This window comes from Pimephales promelas, chromosome 2 (genome assembly GCF_988280905.1).
Source record: "Pimephales promelas chromosome 2, fPimPro1.hap1.1, whole genome shotgun sequence".
Lineage (NCBI taxonomy): Eukaryota > Metazoa > Chordata > Actinopteri > Cypriniformes > Leuciscidae > Pimephales > Pimephales promelas.
In genome coordinates, this window is record NC_142770.1 from 38,809,069 (window position 1) to 38,826,251 (window position 17,183).

The 17,183-nt window shown below is 40.0% G+C and overlaps 1 protein-coding gene across 4 annotated transcripts in view; it reads left to right on the forward strand.

The window, feature by feature from the left end:
• The first annotated feature begins 2,503 nt into the window (after positions 1-2,503).
• Positions 2,504-17,183, forward strand: part of LOC120469877 (protein NLRC3-like) — a 57,456-nt gene continuing 42,776 nt past the window's right edge. For all 4 annotated transcript variants that reach the window (XM_089122318.1, XM_089122319.1, XM_089122322.1 and 1 more), the window contains exons 1-2: positions 2,504-2,599; positions 3,528-3,641. In XM_089122318.1, coding sequence (XP_088978444.1) covers positions 2,550-2,599; positions 3,528-3,641 — 164 coding nt within the window. In that variant the 5' untranslated portion in view covers positions 2,504-2,549. The remainder of the gene's footprint in view (positions 2,600-3,527; positions 3,642-17,183) is intronic.

The following is a 17,183-nucleotide window of genomic DNA, read 5'->3' on the forward strand; positions in this document are numbered from 1 at the left end:
GATGTATGATAATTAACACGAGCATGAATAAATTAAATCTTTAAAAAATAAAATTGAAATTAATGTAAATCATATATAGGCCTACAAACATAAAAAAATAATAAAAAAACGAAAAAGTCATGTTTTAAAAAAAAAAAACTTTATTATTTGTCTCATAATAAGATGGAGAATAGCAGAAAATAGTGTCTAAAAAACGTAAATATTAACAATAAAAATGTATGATACATTTTTAATAATATGAAATTGAATACATTATAATAGGTATAATTAATATTTAAGCCTAGAAACATTACAAATAACAACAAACAAACAATATTAAAAGTCATGTTTTAGGAAAAAATCATGAAATTGTATTATTTGTGTCCTAATACGATGGAAAATAGCAGGAAAAGGAGTCTTAAAATCAATTTGGGCGTCTTTCAGCACCCATACCGTAAGTGCAGGATTTGACGCGCATAATAAAAAAAATGTGCGGCTGGCTTGACCGTGTATTTTCCAAGCGCGGCCCACTTGACCGCAGTATGCTGGTCAACATGATGGAGTTATGTTGCAGCTGGTGTCTAGTGTATCAACCTTATCAGTTAGCTGCTTTATGGCTTCCAGGACCGTATTCATAGCTTCATTCCCTTCTGTCCCAGTATCCTGCTTTTCCGCAGCTGGTGTGATCTTTAGTGGTGAGAACGGGTCTTTTCTTTTAGGTTTCTCGGTGAATCCACCTCCATCCTTCCAGCATACTCGTGGTCGACAGGTGTCTCGTTGCTGCGTGATAAAGCCAGATTCTTTTTCTTCGATGTCATGGTGTACAAACTTTTCCGGAGGTTCCGTTTTATTTGTAGATTCAAAAGGAGCACAATATGGCAATTTGGATAGCGAAATCTGGGACAGGCCTAGAGAGCTCAAACCATGCAATGCACCCGATCCGCCATCTTGCCCTCTCAACTCATAACTAATGATCTCTGCAACGGAAGTGAATCAATCAAAACTAACTTTAGCTATAACTTTATTCTAGAGCTGCTGTAAAACCAACACAATCTGCTACTGTAATTTCCTATTGTCACTGTAAAGCGGCTCTATATTGTTACAGCGCTGTATAAGTGAAGGACATGTTTCTCTCTGTGTGACTCTATAAGGCTTCAGTGATCAGAGGAAACAGGAGTTTTGCTTCTAGTGACGCAGTACGAGTGAACCGTATCGAGAGCCAACAGAAGAGATCACTTTACAACATCACCATTTATTCATTCATATTTCCCAATCACTTCTGTCCTTTCCTCTTAATGACTTTTGGCCATTTCACTTATTAAATAAAAATAGTCCAAAGTGAAGTAAAGTTATCAGGAACAACGAATTAAACCAACCATTAAACTGTTATAAAGTTTACAATACAGTATTTTTACAGTATGGTTATGATTGATCTGATTCTTTCAGGTTTATGTCACATTGCATTGTTCCACATTTGTAGATTGTCTTAAAGGTTAATATAAAATCATCTGCTAAATGACTAAATGTAATTATTAACATGATTGGATGATGACAAACTTATTTCATATCATACAGATGTGATCTAACAAAGTCCTCTTTATGATTTATTATCAGGAACTGTGAGTTTGCAGAAAGAAAAATGAAAGACAAAACTGAACAAATGAAGGCAAGGATGAACAAATAAAAAAGAGAACCAAAAGAATAAACAAAACAGAAATAATGAAGAAAAAAGGATGAACAGTAATAATAAATTAAGTAAAGAGAAGAGAGAGAAAAACGAAATAGGATAAAAAAGTAACACATAAAAAACAATCTGTAAAAGACGTGAATGCTTTGCGCAAAACTGTACCACTTTATTTATAAAATATTAATCTCCAACCTGTCTCCAACGCGCGTTCATCTGCTCTCACGCATGCGCCGCGTGGTGCTCTCGTGAACGCGCGTCTCTCTCTCGTCACAAACAGAAAGTGAAAGTTACGACATGAAAAACAGAGCATCAAGTGTTTATCAACGCTTAAGAATTAATTTACTTGTAGTTTTATGATGTTAAAGCTGGAGGATTTGAGATCCTGTATCTGATCAAGGTGAGTGTTCGTGATTGTTTGTTTGATAAAAAATCTTTAAAGGTTTTCTTTCACTCCAAGGTTTCTTTTGTGTTTCGTATTGTTTGTGATTCTTCAGAAGTTATGTGTAAACATTCATAGGCCAAATCACAGCTCACAGACAAACGCTTTTTAAACATGAGAGTCTGTCGATGCGGGTCGGGGTTTGTTTTCTTTCACCCGAACATGTTCAGCGTTTCCGGTGTCCGTTATTTTCCATGAAATCAAACGGCTGACTTGTGTGTGTGTGTGTGTGTGTGTGTGTGTGTGCGCGCGCGCGTGTGTGTAAAGGCCCAAATGGGCGTGAGTTAACGAAGTTATTACACGATCCCTTTTCTCACACACTCCAGATATGTCCAGATAAATTATGAAGGTCGTTTAATTTAATCATTTAATATTGTGTCTGAATGTTTGTTCATCAGAGTCAGTGGAGGAGATCAAACTCAACAGATTCTCCTGATCTTCATCATGGCTGATTCACAAGCATCCAGAGATGGAGATTTCTCTCCAGGACACAGGTACTTTCAACTAACACTGTTAAATATTGTGTCACATCTCAGAAAAATATCAGTTTTGTTTTGTGCCTAATTTTTCTTGTGTTTTTGTTTTGAAACTAACATGAATTATTAAATAAAACGATCATAAAGTTTCTTCAAAGTGCTTTAAGATGAAAGATGAATGTGTTTATATTAATATGTTTTGCGGTCTGGGAAAACCCGTCGGAAAACCCGTACGTTTTTTTAGTAAGGTCTAAATATAGATTGAATGTCAGTTTTTTTTTTTTTTTTTTTTTTCAAAATTGGGTTTTTATTAAATGATTAAACAATATCTCCCGTTGAGCTCTCCTTCTCTTAACACTCCAAAGACAGTTCACCTATAAAAATAAACCACACAACAGAATAAAGTCCAGTCCTGGGTGAACTACAACGGCTGCACGCAAGTTTTATTTATTTTTATCCAGCGTTATCGTGTGGCGTGATGCGGAGCACAAGAGAACAGAGTTTGAAGCTGCTCGTTTAAAAGATCTTGCTCGCCTCTCAATCATTCAATTTCAAAACGGGCTTCACTGGATGAATTTTGAGTTCATAAGCTTTCGAATGATACCTAATCTATGATGATAACTAAAATATGTGATATGAAAAAAAGGCAATAAATAAAGAGCACCAGTCGTCTCACTAGTAGGACTTGACAGTAAATTAAACCGTTTTTTCTCAATTCCGTTTCTGAAAATCACAGCGATCAGCCGACTTCAGATAACCACAACGTCTGTTACAGAAAAACAATAAAATAAATAAAATAATAGGGTCTTAATAGGGTCTCAAATCCTGTAATATGTCAAATTTCACCATGTGGTGGGTTTTCCCAGATCGCATCACATATGGTTAGTCTCATAACGAATGAACACAGTAATGTAGAGGATTAAACTGAATCTGTTCTCTGTTCCAGTTCAGTCCAGCAGAAGAGCTCAAACCCAGAGTCCAGCTGTGTGTCTGTGAAGAGTGACTGGTCTATGGATAAGCCAATAAAGTTTAAGAGTGGAGACACACGGCCTAATCTCAGGTATATCATTTATATAAAAGATGTGCAATAGTGACACTTCTGAATTAGACTCATAATTGATCTTTGAATTAGACTCATTATCTTATATTACGGGACATGTAGGTAAACTACAAACTGGAAGGTTGGTGGCTCAATCCCCGGTTCCACCTGACCAAGTGTCACGGTGTCCGTGAGCAAGACACCTAACTCAAGCTGTGTGCGTGTGTGTGTGTGTGTGTGTGTGTGTGTGTGTGTGTGTGTGTGTGTGTGTGTGTGTGAATGAGTGTGTGAATGAGTGTATGAATGATTGTGTGAATGAGTGTGTGAATGAGTGTGTGAATGAGTGTGTGAATGAGTGTGTGAATGAGTGTATGAATGAGTGTATGAATGAGTGTATGAATGGGTGTATGAATGAGTGTATGAATGGGTGAATGTGAGGCAAAAATGTAAAGCGCTTTGGTGGCCATTGGGTCTGTGAAAGTGCCATTTCCCATTTATCTCAGTCAGTCTAACACTAGCAATGATATCAAGTAAATGTAAGCTGAGGTTTTTCGGGACGGCGTCTTTGTTCGGCGAAAACCGTGCTTCGGATGAGACGTTAAACCGAGGTCCTGACTCTCTGTGGTCATTAAAAATCCCAGGATGTCCTTTGATAAAGAGTAGGGGTGTAACCCCGGCATCCTGGCCAAATTTGCCCAGTGGCCTCTGTCCATCATGGCCTCCTAATCATCCCCATATATACCAATTGGCTTCATCACTGTCTCCTCTCCACCAGTAAGCTGGTGTGTGGTGAGCGTTCTGGCGCAATATGGCTGCCGTCGCATCATCCAGGTGGAGCTGCACACTGGTGGTGGTTGAGGAGATTTCCCCCTCTCTCTGTGAAGCGCTTTGAGGGCAGAGAAAAGTGCTATATAAATGTAATGAATTATTATTATTATTACTTTTATATAATGGAGTCGGTGTAAAATTGAGCAGATGTTAGTAAGCGCTGGTTCAGATTTGTTGAGAGCTTCACAGTGTCTGGTCAGAACAGTGATGTTTCACAGCAAGATACCGTTACTAGAGTATAGGCGGCGAGCTACATAGGCCTACCGTGCACCCCCCCCCCCACCTCCCAACAAAACCATACTTTTTTGAAAGGTCTGGATGTGTAGAATATGAATCTGAATGTTAACATTGAAAATTTTGGGTTGCACTACCTGTTTTAGGCCTGTGAATAGGGAAACCCTAAAAACGTTTTTAAGCGATTTTATCATTTCGAGATTGGCCTAGTCAATCAGAACAGCTTTTAAGGGACCCAATACACACTCAAACTTAACATATGATGACTTAGGTCAAATATCTACCATGCTGCTTATTGGTAGGTGTCTAAAATTAACATAGTTAAGGCTTTATGTTGACATAATGAGCCCATTTCATGCATAGGCCACGACCATTCGCCTATCATACACCCCAACCCCCTCCCCTGACAAAATCATGCTTTTCTGAAAGGTCTGCATGTGTAGAATATTAATATGAATGTTAACATTGACATTTTTGGGATACACTACCTGTTTTAGCCCTGAATAGGGAAACTCTAAAAAACGATTTTAAGCTATTTTAACATGTCGAGATTGGCCTAGTCAATCAGAACAGCTTTTAGGTTACTCAATACTCTTACTATACTACATTGATAGTTACTTTAAATAGTTGTTTTTAATTATTTTTTATTTAATATAGTTAAGGCCTTGTATGGATATAATCGATCAAGGTCCATTTCCATAGTATCACTTAACATGCTAACATTCCAACCCTCATTACCCTTTCCATCAAAGGGGTGTGGCTCACAAATCATTTCATTGACAAATCAGAAACCTGTCTGGGTTGTTCATCCAATGACAAAATAAGATATTTGTTGAATTTTCATTAATAGTTTCCTCTGTGTTTATAAAGATTGTCCTGAAAGACTGTTCTTACTCACACAGACAGATCCTCCAAGTCTGCATCCTCTGCCTATACAGCTAGAAATTTGTTTCACTGAATTGCTCGATGTTTGATATTTTAGTTTACAATTTAATATAATTGACCCGTCTTACTACACTACATTGATGCTTACTTTTACTTTTAGCATAAACTACATTGATGCTTACGTTTTTAATTATTTTAAATGACATTTGATAGATTAATAGATATATAGCCTACTTTATTCATACCAAAGGGAAATTTTAGACGTCCAGTAGCTTATTCACACACACACACACACACCCACACACACATATCTCATAAACATAGATAATCTAGTCGGTTATGTAGTTGGTTTCTTCAACATACACTCTAAAAAAAATGGTGCTAAATAGCACTAAAAGTGGTTCATTGGCTTGTAATCATAGGGGAACCACTTTAAGTGCCATATAGCACTTTTCTTTGTCATATGGTGCTATGTAGAACCATAAGAGGTGCCATAGAGCATGTTAACCAACCCAGAGAACCACTGAAGAACCGCTGAAGAACCAAACTGAGCTTAGTGGTGCTATATAGCAGCATGACCACTGCAAAGAACCCCTGAAGAACCTTTTTTTTAGCTGAACTGCTCAGTTATGTCTGAGTCAAGACATGAGTCAGTGGGCCAGGACTGCAGGTCCTTCAAGGCATAGGGGATGTCATGGGACAAAACCAAAGTCCAGATGCATTGTGCATGTCCCTGGTCTTGTATATGGACCACTCGTGCAATTATGGGCAAAAGCAGATTCTGATGCAAGATTAGCCAGAATCAAAGAAATAAGAGATGTGAGATTAGCTGAACCACTGGAATCTGCTCACAGAATGACTGTAACCTGTGAACTTATACCTGACACCATTACAGAAGGTGATGGATATCACAGAGAATGCTAACAAAGATTCACCATGAATCTCAAAAGACTTGACCAGAAGCCTGGACTATTAGCAGCAAGTTCAAGGCAAAGTCAGAGGGCCTCAACTGGTCAAGTCAAGTCACATTTATTTATATAGCGCTTTTCACAATATAGATTGCATCAAAGCAGCTTCACAGTGATAACATAAAAGTAGTACAACACAGATAAAATATATTGTTGAATATTAAATATCCCCGACTAAGCAAGCCAAAAGTAAGGCGACAGTAGCAAGGAACCAAAACTCCATCAGATTGGATGGAGAAAAAAACCTTGGGAGAACCCAGGATCAAAACCCAGGTTCAGAACAAAACTTTGATGAAAATTTGTTTTGCAGAATTAGAGGAAAGGATCTATTTGCTACAGAAGCTAAATACCACAAATCCTGTAGAGTCCAATATACACAAAATTTAGAAAAATGGAGAAGTGCAAACACAGAAAACAAGGCCAAACAAATCCAACTAGTAGAAGCTCACAGTGAGGCATTTGGTGCTGTATCCAAATTAGATGGAATTACAATGTTCATGTGATTGGGATTTTGGGATTAGGGAAGTTTGTGCATTGCAGATGAGCTATGTAGATTTTGGTCATATCAGTCAATTTCATCATTTTGTTGCTGCCGATGATTTCCTTGTCAATTACTCGAGATACAGCACCAAATGCCTCACCGTGAGCTTCTACTAGTTGGATTTGTTTGGCCTTGTTTTCTGTGCTTGCACTTTTTTTTTTTGCTTGCACTCCATTTTTCTAAATTTTGTGTATATTATACATAGTGTCATGCCTGACTTTGCTGTGCTAGGTGTGCTCACTTCACCATGAACAGAAGATGTTGGGCCGGTCTTCTACTCCCAGCCTGAAGAGGGAGCTGTTTGTTTCCGGTCCACCAGACAGCAGCTGATGGGAGGGACTGTTTAAAAGCATCTCCTGCCAGTTGTTTGGTCTGCTCTGTGCTGTGCGTCTCGGCTTTGTTCGGGCTGCCAGGCAGGCAGCAACTCCACCATATTTTCTTTTGCTTTGTTTGCATTACACATAGTTTACACTTTACTGATCTGCACTGCATTTTGATTAGTTTTCTCTTGCTTCTCATACACTGACTTAATGCATTTCTTGATTTGAATTATGATTTCATTTCATCATTTAATGTTTAAATAAACTATTTTTTGATTTAACTTTACAAACGGTGTGGTCTCCCCTATGTCACTGCTACTGTGAGCTAGGTAGACGTGACATATGGGGGCTCGTACAGCCAGTTGAATCCCGAATTGTAAGTAGACTATTGTAATGCGCAATATTGTGTAGGCTTAGTTGCGTGGATAGTGCTACGTCATTGGTTCACATTTTTGTGAATGAACGTAAGGTGATCAGCTGATAGTAGTCAGCTGGCGCTCGTTTGTTTGTTGGGGAGTTCCGCATCGAGTGTTCAGTTAATGAATTGAATATTTGAAAATTAGTCACTAAAGTTAGTGTTTTGATTATGAAAAAAACATTTGTTTGGTGGAGTTTTTGCGCAGATATAGAGCAGTTTTTCCAACCATACTTTGTTTGATGAGTTTGATTGGCGAAGTGTGTGTGTAAGCTGATTTGTGTTGCAGGATGACATTTTACGGAGCCTGTTTTATCCCCAATTAGTGCGCGTATGCGTTGCTGGGTTTAGGTTCCTGGTCACTGAAGTACGGACGAGGGCACCGCCGTGGAGCACTGGCTGAATTGACTTTTGTCGGGACAGTACGACTCCATCGGTATTGGTGAGCAAATGAGCCTTGTTCTTGGACTTAGTGTGAAGATAGGTTAGAATAGTAGGGGGGTAAATGTTTAGGGGGAAACTCCGTAGTTGTCCTGTAATGTAAACTATTTTCCGCTTCGCCTTTTTGAACTTTGTGTGGTTGGTTTTGTAATAGTAACCTGAAAGACGTTGAGGTATTAGCCCAGTTTTGATTTGGTTAGATGTATTGCTAGGGGGTGTTTATATAGACCATAGCCTTTTTTGATTGTTGATTGGAGACTGGTGAATTTAGCCGTGATAATGAGTAAACTTGAGGCGTTTTTAGCTGCTCCTTCGGTGGTCTTGCTCGAGGCTTTGAGTGTTAAACAATTGCATGGTGTGGCTGAGCACTATGGAATTGATATAACATTGCCAAAGGTAGCTAAGAAGTGTGAGCTGGTTGACTTCATTCGTGCGTGTTTGATTGATAAGAAGGTTTTACCTGATGAGAAATTGCCGGCGCGCGATAGTGAGGGTGCGTCAGGGTCGGATTCAGATGGTGAGCCTACGCCAGGTTTGTTTGTAGGCTCGCAGAAAAAACTCAGTGTGTTAACATTTGAACAGCAAGTTGAAATGTTAAAATTGCAACATGAGTTAAAAAGGGAACAAAAGATGTTGGAATTGGAACAAGAATTAGCAAGGAAAAAATTAGATGATGAGTTGACTCAGAGAAAGCTTGATAACGAATTGGACCGTATAAGGTTAGAAGCGGCAGAGAAAGACAAGGATCGTGAATTGGAATGGGAAAAGCTTAAAAATTTAGAGCGGGAACGAGAGATTGAGCGTACTAGGCTACAATTAGCAGCTGAAGGTAAGCTTGGAAAATCAGGTCGCAGGTCGGCCTGGCCAGTATGATCAAGTTCCTGCCTAAGTTTAATGAGCATGATCCAGATGTGTTTTTTTCATTATTTGAAAATATTGCCACTGAACAAAATTGGAGTGATGAGGATAAAATTGTATTGTTACAAACTACGTTAACTGGACGTGCGCAGAAGGCATTTGTAGCTTTACAGTCTTCTGAAAAGAGAGTCTATAAATCCGTTAAGTCAGCTGTGTTAAAGTGCTACGAATTAATCCCTGAGGCTTATAGACAGCGTTTTCGATCATGGAAAAAATCAGACAAGCAAACTTATGCTGAATGGGCTAGGGAATTGACTAGTTTTTTTCATCGTTGGCTTACAGCAGAAGAGGTTGATTCTTTTGACGAGTTGTGTAATCTTATGATATTAGAACAACTTAAGAACACTTTGCCTGATCGCATTACCACTTATATTAGTGAACATCAGGTGAAAACAGCAGCAGATGCCGCTGTCCTTGCTGACAATTTTTCTCTGATACACAAGTCTTCAGTGCGCGATTTTTGTCCGCGTCCTAATAAAGAACGCCGCTATAGTCGTGTGAATACAGATACATCTGGGTGTTCAAATTCAAGTGCACGGGGTAAACCATCGGATTTCGATTTTAAGACAGATTGTGACTACTGTTTTGGAAAAAATCATTGGAAAAAAAATGGTCCGGTGTTATGGGAGTGAAATAGGGTGAAAGGAGATGGAGGTAAAGTTGGCCTCTGCACCTCATCTATTCCTGGTGCGCGCTCAGGGATTAAAGATAATAAAACCCATGCAAAGACATTGGATAGTGCACAATGTACAGCGTCAACTGAAAAAGGTTTGAGCAATGTACCAAGTAAAGAGCTTGATTTTCCTGTTTCCATTATAAAGGATTATGCGCCGTTTGTCACGGAGGGTTTTGTGGCATTAGTTGGAAACGCACATCGTGTTCCGGTAAAGATTCTGCGTGATACGGGTGCATCAGAGAGTTTTATTTGTCAATCTGTTTTGCCCTTTTCGTCTGAGTCTGATACAGGCAATTGCGTGTTGATACGGGGAATTGGTCTTCAGTCATTTCCAGTGCCGCTGCACAAAATTCAATTGTTCTCTGGTTTTGTGACCGGTGAAGTAAACATTGCGGTGCGTCCTTCTCTACCTATAGAAGGAATTGATCTGATTGTGGGTAATAATTTTGCTCATGACCGTGTGTTTCCTGATCAAGTTTCACCACCTCCTGTGGTTAATACCAGAGTTTCTTTATTGAATGAGTCAGATAGCTGTCAAAAAGATTTTCCAGACGTTTTTACGGCATGTGCTGTGACGCGCGCTATGGCGCATAAGCAGGATGTAAATTTGTCTGATGTATCGCAGCATACGTCTGCTCAGCTATTTATTCCACAGTTACCGGTGCCTTTGTCTCGTGTTGACATTGCTGAGGCTCAAAAGAGTGATCTGAGCTTACAGAAATATTTTGAGTGGGCAAGAGATGACTGTTTGGATCGTGGCTATTTTGTGAAGGATGGCATGTTGCTGAGAAGGTGGTCACCTTCTGTGGGAAATGATGTGAGAGATCAAATTTTGCAGGTGGTGATGCCTGAAAAGTTTCGTGATGTGGCACTGAAAACAGCTCATGGGGAAACAGCGGGTCATTTTGGTGTAAAGAAAACATACAATCAATTGTTACAACATTGCTACTGGCCGCGAATAAAGAGAGACGTTGCACGGTTTGTTCAAACTTGTCATGTTTGTCAGGTGGCAGGTAAGCAAAATGCTGTCGTTAAGCCCGCGCCTTTACAGCCCATTGCATCTGTGGGTAAGCCTTTCGAGCATTTGATTATTGACTGTGTGGGTCCGTTGCCCCAGTCAAAATCAGGCTGTGTTTATTTGTTCACCATCATGTGCCAAGCGACTCGTTATCCGGCTGCGTTTGCTTTGAGGACTATTACGACAAGGTCTGTGGTGAAATCATTGTCGCAGTTTATTTCAATATTTGGTTTACCCAAAGTCATTCAAAGTGATCGGGGTTCCAATTTTACATCAAAAACGTTCGCAGCAGCTTTGAAACAGCTGCGTATCCAACACAATTTGAGCAGCGCGTACCATCCCCAAAGTCAAGGGGTTTTAGAGCGTTTCCACGCCACTCTTAAGTCTCTGTTGCGAGCTTATTGCATAGAGATGAAAAGGGAGTGGGAGGATGGTTTACCATGGCTATTGTTGGCGGCTAGAGCGGTTGTGCAAGAAAGCACAGGTTTTAGCCCAAATGAGTTGGTATTTGGTCACAAGGTGCGTACACCATTGTCTGTCTTGTCATGTGATCTAGATTCAAGTGAACCACCAAAGAGTTTGTCTACTTATGTGTATGGTTTCCGCCGCAGGTTACTGTTAGCATGTAAAATGGCAACTGAAAATTTGACTGATGCTCAAAGAAAAATGAAGCTTAAGTTTGACAGTAAAGCAGAAGCTCGTGTCTTTAGTCCAGGGGATCAGGTAGTGGCATTGTTGCCTATACCTGGTTCGCCTTTTGGGGCAAAATACTCTGGACCTTACAATGTGGTTCGTCGAGTGTCAGAGACAAATTATGTTGTTGCTACACCTGATCGTAGGCGAGCAACGCAGTTATGTCATATCAATTTACTTAAGCCATATTATGCATCATCACAGTCACCTAGTGGTAAGGATCAATCAGCTGTCTTGGTCGCGGCAGGCTCATCTGTACCTTTTTCCGAATTAGATGATGTGCAGGGCCCGGATGATTCCATGCTGCATGCCCGTCTAAATAATTCAGAGACGTTGGGAAATTTAGAGGGAGTTTTAAATCATTTGGATTTCCAACAGCAATCAGAATTGAAAGCATTAATCCTTGAATTTCCATGTCTGTTTTCAGATACTCCTTCATGCACAACTGTAATCGAGCATGACATAGAAGTCGGTGATGCAAAGCCAATTCGTCAGAGGTTCGTTTACCGTACAGGTGCTGATAAGCGTAAAAGTCTGGATGATAGCGTCCAATATCTTCTAGAAAATGGTCTGGCCATACAGTCATATTCCAGCTGGGCTTCACCTTGTTTATTAGTTAAAAAACCTGATCATACGTACAGATTTTGCACGGATTACAGAAAAGTGAATGGTGTAACGAAACCAGATTCGTATCCATTGCCTAGGATAGAGGATTGTATTGATCAAGTTGGTGCGGCTCGTTATGTGAGCAAATTCGACTTGCTTAAAGGTTACTATCAAGTTCCTCTTACTCCTAGGGCACAAGAGATCTCTGCTTTTATTACGCCTTCAGGACTATATTCTTATACAAGGATGGCATTTGGTTTGCGAAACGCTCCTTCCAGTTTCCAGCGGCTCATGAATCGAGTTGTTGCAGGACTGGAGGGGTGCGCTGTGTATATTGACGATGTGGTCTGCTACTCAGACACCTGGGAGGTCCACCTTGCCCGTATACGTTCATTATTTGAACGGTTGGCGGCTGCAAACCTTACTGTAAACTTGGCAAAGTGCGAGTTTGCACGGGCTACGGTAGTGTATTTGGGAAAGGTGGTAGGACAGGGCAACGTTCGCCCAGTGAGAGCAAAAGTCCTGGCCATTGACAAATTCCCACGTCCGGTCACTAAGAAAGAATTGATGCGCTTCCTTGGTATGATAGGGTATTACAGGAATTTCTGTTGCAATTTTTCATCTGTCGTTGCCCCATTAACTAACCTGTTGAAGGGTTCAGTTAAATTCAATTGGACTGCTGATTGTCAACACGCATTTGAAAACGCCAAGTCTCTTCTGAGTTCTGCACCTATTTTGGCTGCTCCTAGGCTTGAGGAGCCTTTCCAGTTACAAGTGGATGCCAGCCAGGTAGGGGCAGGTGCTGTTCTCCTTCAAAGAGATGACAACGGAATAGATAGACCAGTTTCCTATTTTTCTCGGAAGTTTAATTGTCATCAATTTAACTATTCGACAATCGAAAAGGAGGCACTGGCCCTTATTTGGGCACTCCAACATTTTGATGTTTATGTTGGTGGAGGGTTTCACCCTGTGGTTGTCTTTTCTGATCACAATCCTCTTACGTTCCTCTCTTCTCTTCAGAATGTGAACCAGCGCCTTATGCGTTGGGCTTTGTTTCTACAGCCTTATAATCTAACTATTAGACACATCAAGGGGTCCGAGAACGTTATGGCTGATGCCTTGTCACGGGGTCTTGATGACTGTTAAGAGGTGTCTATCTTTTCTCCAGTCTCTGGTTCTTTTCTCTTGTCTCCGGTCTTTCCATTCTTAAATTGCTATCCAGGCGCCAGGATTTGCTGAGTGGGAAGGAAGGGGGTGGGAGGGGATCGGGGGGGGGGGGAGTTTGATGTATTTTTTTTGTAGTGGCTGTTGTATTGAAGAGTTGGGTAAAATAGAGTGGGGTTAAATTTAACATTAGTCTTTTGTGGTACTGGTTAAAAGGGTAATGGGTTTAGTTAAAGTTTTTTTATATAATTTGTTATTTGGTTTTTATTTTTAGTATTGATTATGGGAAATGGGAGTGATGAGTAGAAGTTAACATTACAGAGTCCCATATGGGTCTCTGTTTTGTGGGGGGAGTGATGTCATGCCTGACTTTGCTGTGCTAGGTGTGCTCACTTCACCATGAACAGAAGATGTTGGGCCGGTCTTCTACTCCCAGCCTGAAGAGGGAGCTGTTTGTTTCCGGTCCACCAGACAGCAGCTGATGGGAGGGACTGTTTAAAAGCATCTCCTGCCAGTTGTTTGGTCTGCTCTGTGCTGTGCGTCTCGGCTTTGTTCGGGCTGCCAGGCAGGCAGCAACTCCACCATATTTTCTTTTGCTTTGTTTGCATTACACATAGTTTACACTTTACTGATCTGCACTGCATTTTGATTAGTTTTCTCTTGCTTCTCATACACTGACTTAATGCATTTCTTGATTTGAATTATGATTTCATTTCATCATTTAATGTTTAAATAAACTATTTTTTGATTTAACTTTACAAACGGTGTGGTCTCCCCTATGTCACTGCTACTGTGAGCTAGGTAGACGTGACAATAGGGTGACCATATTTTGATTACCAAAAACCAGGACACTCGGCCCGGCAAACAGCTGGGCCTACTCAAATGATACTCAAAGTTTACTCAAAGATACCTTATTAATTTCAATAGATTTAAAGTAGGTTATGCCTCCTCTGTATCAATAGAAAATTGTTATATTGTTATAAGAAAACAGGACATGTCCTGGGAAAACAGGACAGTTGGTCACCCTAGTGTATATTGGACTCGTGGTATTTACCTTCTGTAATGGTGTCTGGTATAAGTTCACAGGTTACAGTCATTCTGTGAGCAGATTCCAGTGGTTCAGCTAATCTCACGTCTCTTATTTCTTTGATTCTGGCTAATCTTGCATCAGAATCTGCTTTTGCCCATAATTGCACGAGTGGTCCATATACAAGACCAGGGACATGCACAATGCATCTGGACTTTGGTTTTGTCCCATGACATCCCCTATGCCTTGAAGGACCTGCAGTCCTGGCCCACTGACTCATGTCTTGACTCAGACATAACTGAGCAGTTCAGCTAAAAAAAAAGGTTCTTCAGGGGTTCTTTGCAGTGGTCATGCTGCTATATAGCACCACTAAGCCCAGTTTGGTTCTTCAGCGGTTCTTCAGTGGTTCTCTGGGTTGGTTAACATGCTCTATGGCACCTCTTATGGTTCTACATAGCACCATATGACAAAGAAAAGTGCTATATGGCACTTAAAGTGGTTCCCCTATGATTACAAGCCAATGAACCACTTTTAGCACCATTTTTTTTAGAGTGTATGTTGAAGAAACCAACTACATAACCGACTAGAATGATTATCTATGTTTATGAGATATGTGTGTGTGGGTGTGTGTGTGTGTGTGTGTGTGTGTGTGTGTGTGTGTGTGTGTGTGTGTGAATAAGCTACTGGACGTCTAAAATTTCCCTTTGGTATGAATAAAGTAGGCTATATATCTATTAATCTATCAAATGTCATTTAAAATAATTAAAAACGTAAGCATCAATGTAGTTGATGCTAAAAGTAAAAGTAAGCATCAATGTAGTGTAGTAAGACGGGTCAATTATATTAAATTGTAAACTAAAATATCAAACATCGAGCAATTCAGTGAAACAAATTTCTAGCTGTATAGGCAGAGGATGCAGACTTGGAGGATCTGTCTGTGTGAGTAAGAACAGTCTTTCAGGACAATCTTTATAAACCTGTCTGACACAGAGGAAACTATTAATGAAAATTCAACAAATATCTTATTTTGTCATTGGATGAACAACCCAGACAGGTTTCTGATTTGTCAATGAAATGATTTGTGAGCCACACCCCTTTGATGGAAAGGGTAATGAGGGTTGGAATGTTAGCATGTTAAGTGATACTATGGAAATGGACCTTGATCGATTATATCCATACAAGGCCTTAACTATATTAAATAAAAAATAATTAAAAACAACTATTTAAAGTAACTATCAATGTAGTATAGTAAGAGTATTGAGTAACCTAAAAGCTGTTCTGATTGACTAGGCCAATCTCGACATGTTAAAATAGCTTAAAATCGTTTTTTAGAGTTTCCCTATTCAGGGCTAAAACAGGTAGTGTATCCCAAAAATGTCAATGTTAACATTCATATTAATATTCTACACATGCAGACCTTTCAGAAAAGCATGATTTTGTCAGGGGAGGGGGTTGGGGTGTATGATAGGCGAATGGTCGTGGCCTATGCATGAAATGGGCTCATTATGTCAACATAAAGCCTCACCATGTTAATTTTAGACACCTACCAATAAGCAGCATGGTAGATATTTGACCTAAGTCATCATATGTTAAGTTTGAGTGTGTATTGGGTCCCTTAAAAGCTGTTCTGATTGACTAGGCCAATCTCGAAATGCTAAAATCGCTTAAAAACGTTTTTAGGGTTTCCCTATTCACAGGCCTAAAACAGGTAGTGCAACCCAAAATTTTCAATGTTAACATTCAGATTCATATTCTACACATCCAGACCTTTCAAAAAAGTATGGTTTTGTTGGGAGGTGGGGGGGGTGCACGGTAGGCCTATGTAGCTCGCCGCCTAGTACAGTAAGCTGGTTTAGCTTTAAAGCTCAGCGACACATTGGTCTCTTTAGTCGCTGAGTCTTCGTCCTCCATTGGGCCGTTCACAAGAGTCATGTGATGTTCACCTGAGTTTAATCTATTCTATAATTCTATAGTTGTTTTCAATGTTTTTTTTATTCTTAATGCCTAATAAAACCATTAATTTTTTCAGTTGCTTTGATTCATTTTTTTAATCATGCTTAACATTTAAAAAACAGTTAGTTGAAGGGTCACTTCACCCATTTGCATTAAGCTTTGTATCTTTAGAAACCCAGTCATATTTTTGAAGGGTCATGGTTTATTCCCTTATTTTCCCTGAGATGGGACAAATAAGGATTTAAGTGTTTTACTTCCTGCTTATTATGACGTAGAAATCCTCATTTTGCGTCACGATAAGCAGGAAGTCACATTTCATTAAAATCTTTAGAACTACATATATTAGCTCATTATTGTTCCAGGGTGTTGGACCCACTCACCCTACAGGCCTATTACAGATCAGTGGGTGGGACTTCACTTGCAGAAACTGAAATCAATATCCGCCATCTTGTTTGGAAGCTAAGCTAACAAGCGCTGTAGAGATCGTAAGTATGACAATGACGGAAGAAACTAAACATGATATGGAAGAAGAGGATTTTGAAGTTCTGCTGCTCGAATCCGATATTCGTGGCTATCTTTACGAGTCGCAGTATAGTTTAGAGCAGCTGAGGCTGATGGAGGAGCAGGAGGCGGCTGCCCGTCGGTCGAGATGCCCGGACTGGGTCGAGCTGAGGCGGATTGCTGTTGCCTGTACTCTCGCTGCGTGCTACGGCCTACGGACACAGAGTCCGTCTGCTGCAGAGAATTTCAACGATGGCAATTTCTCTGAATTCTCTGAAAATCTCTGAATCAGACGAGCACACGGACGTTTGTGTTGTGATAGTTTCGCCTGACTAAACATCCATTATATCATGCAGTAATTCACCATATAGAAAT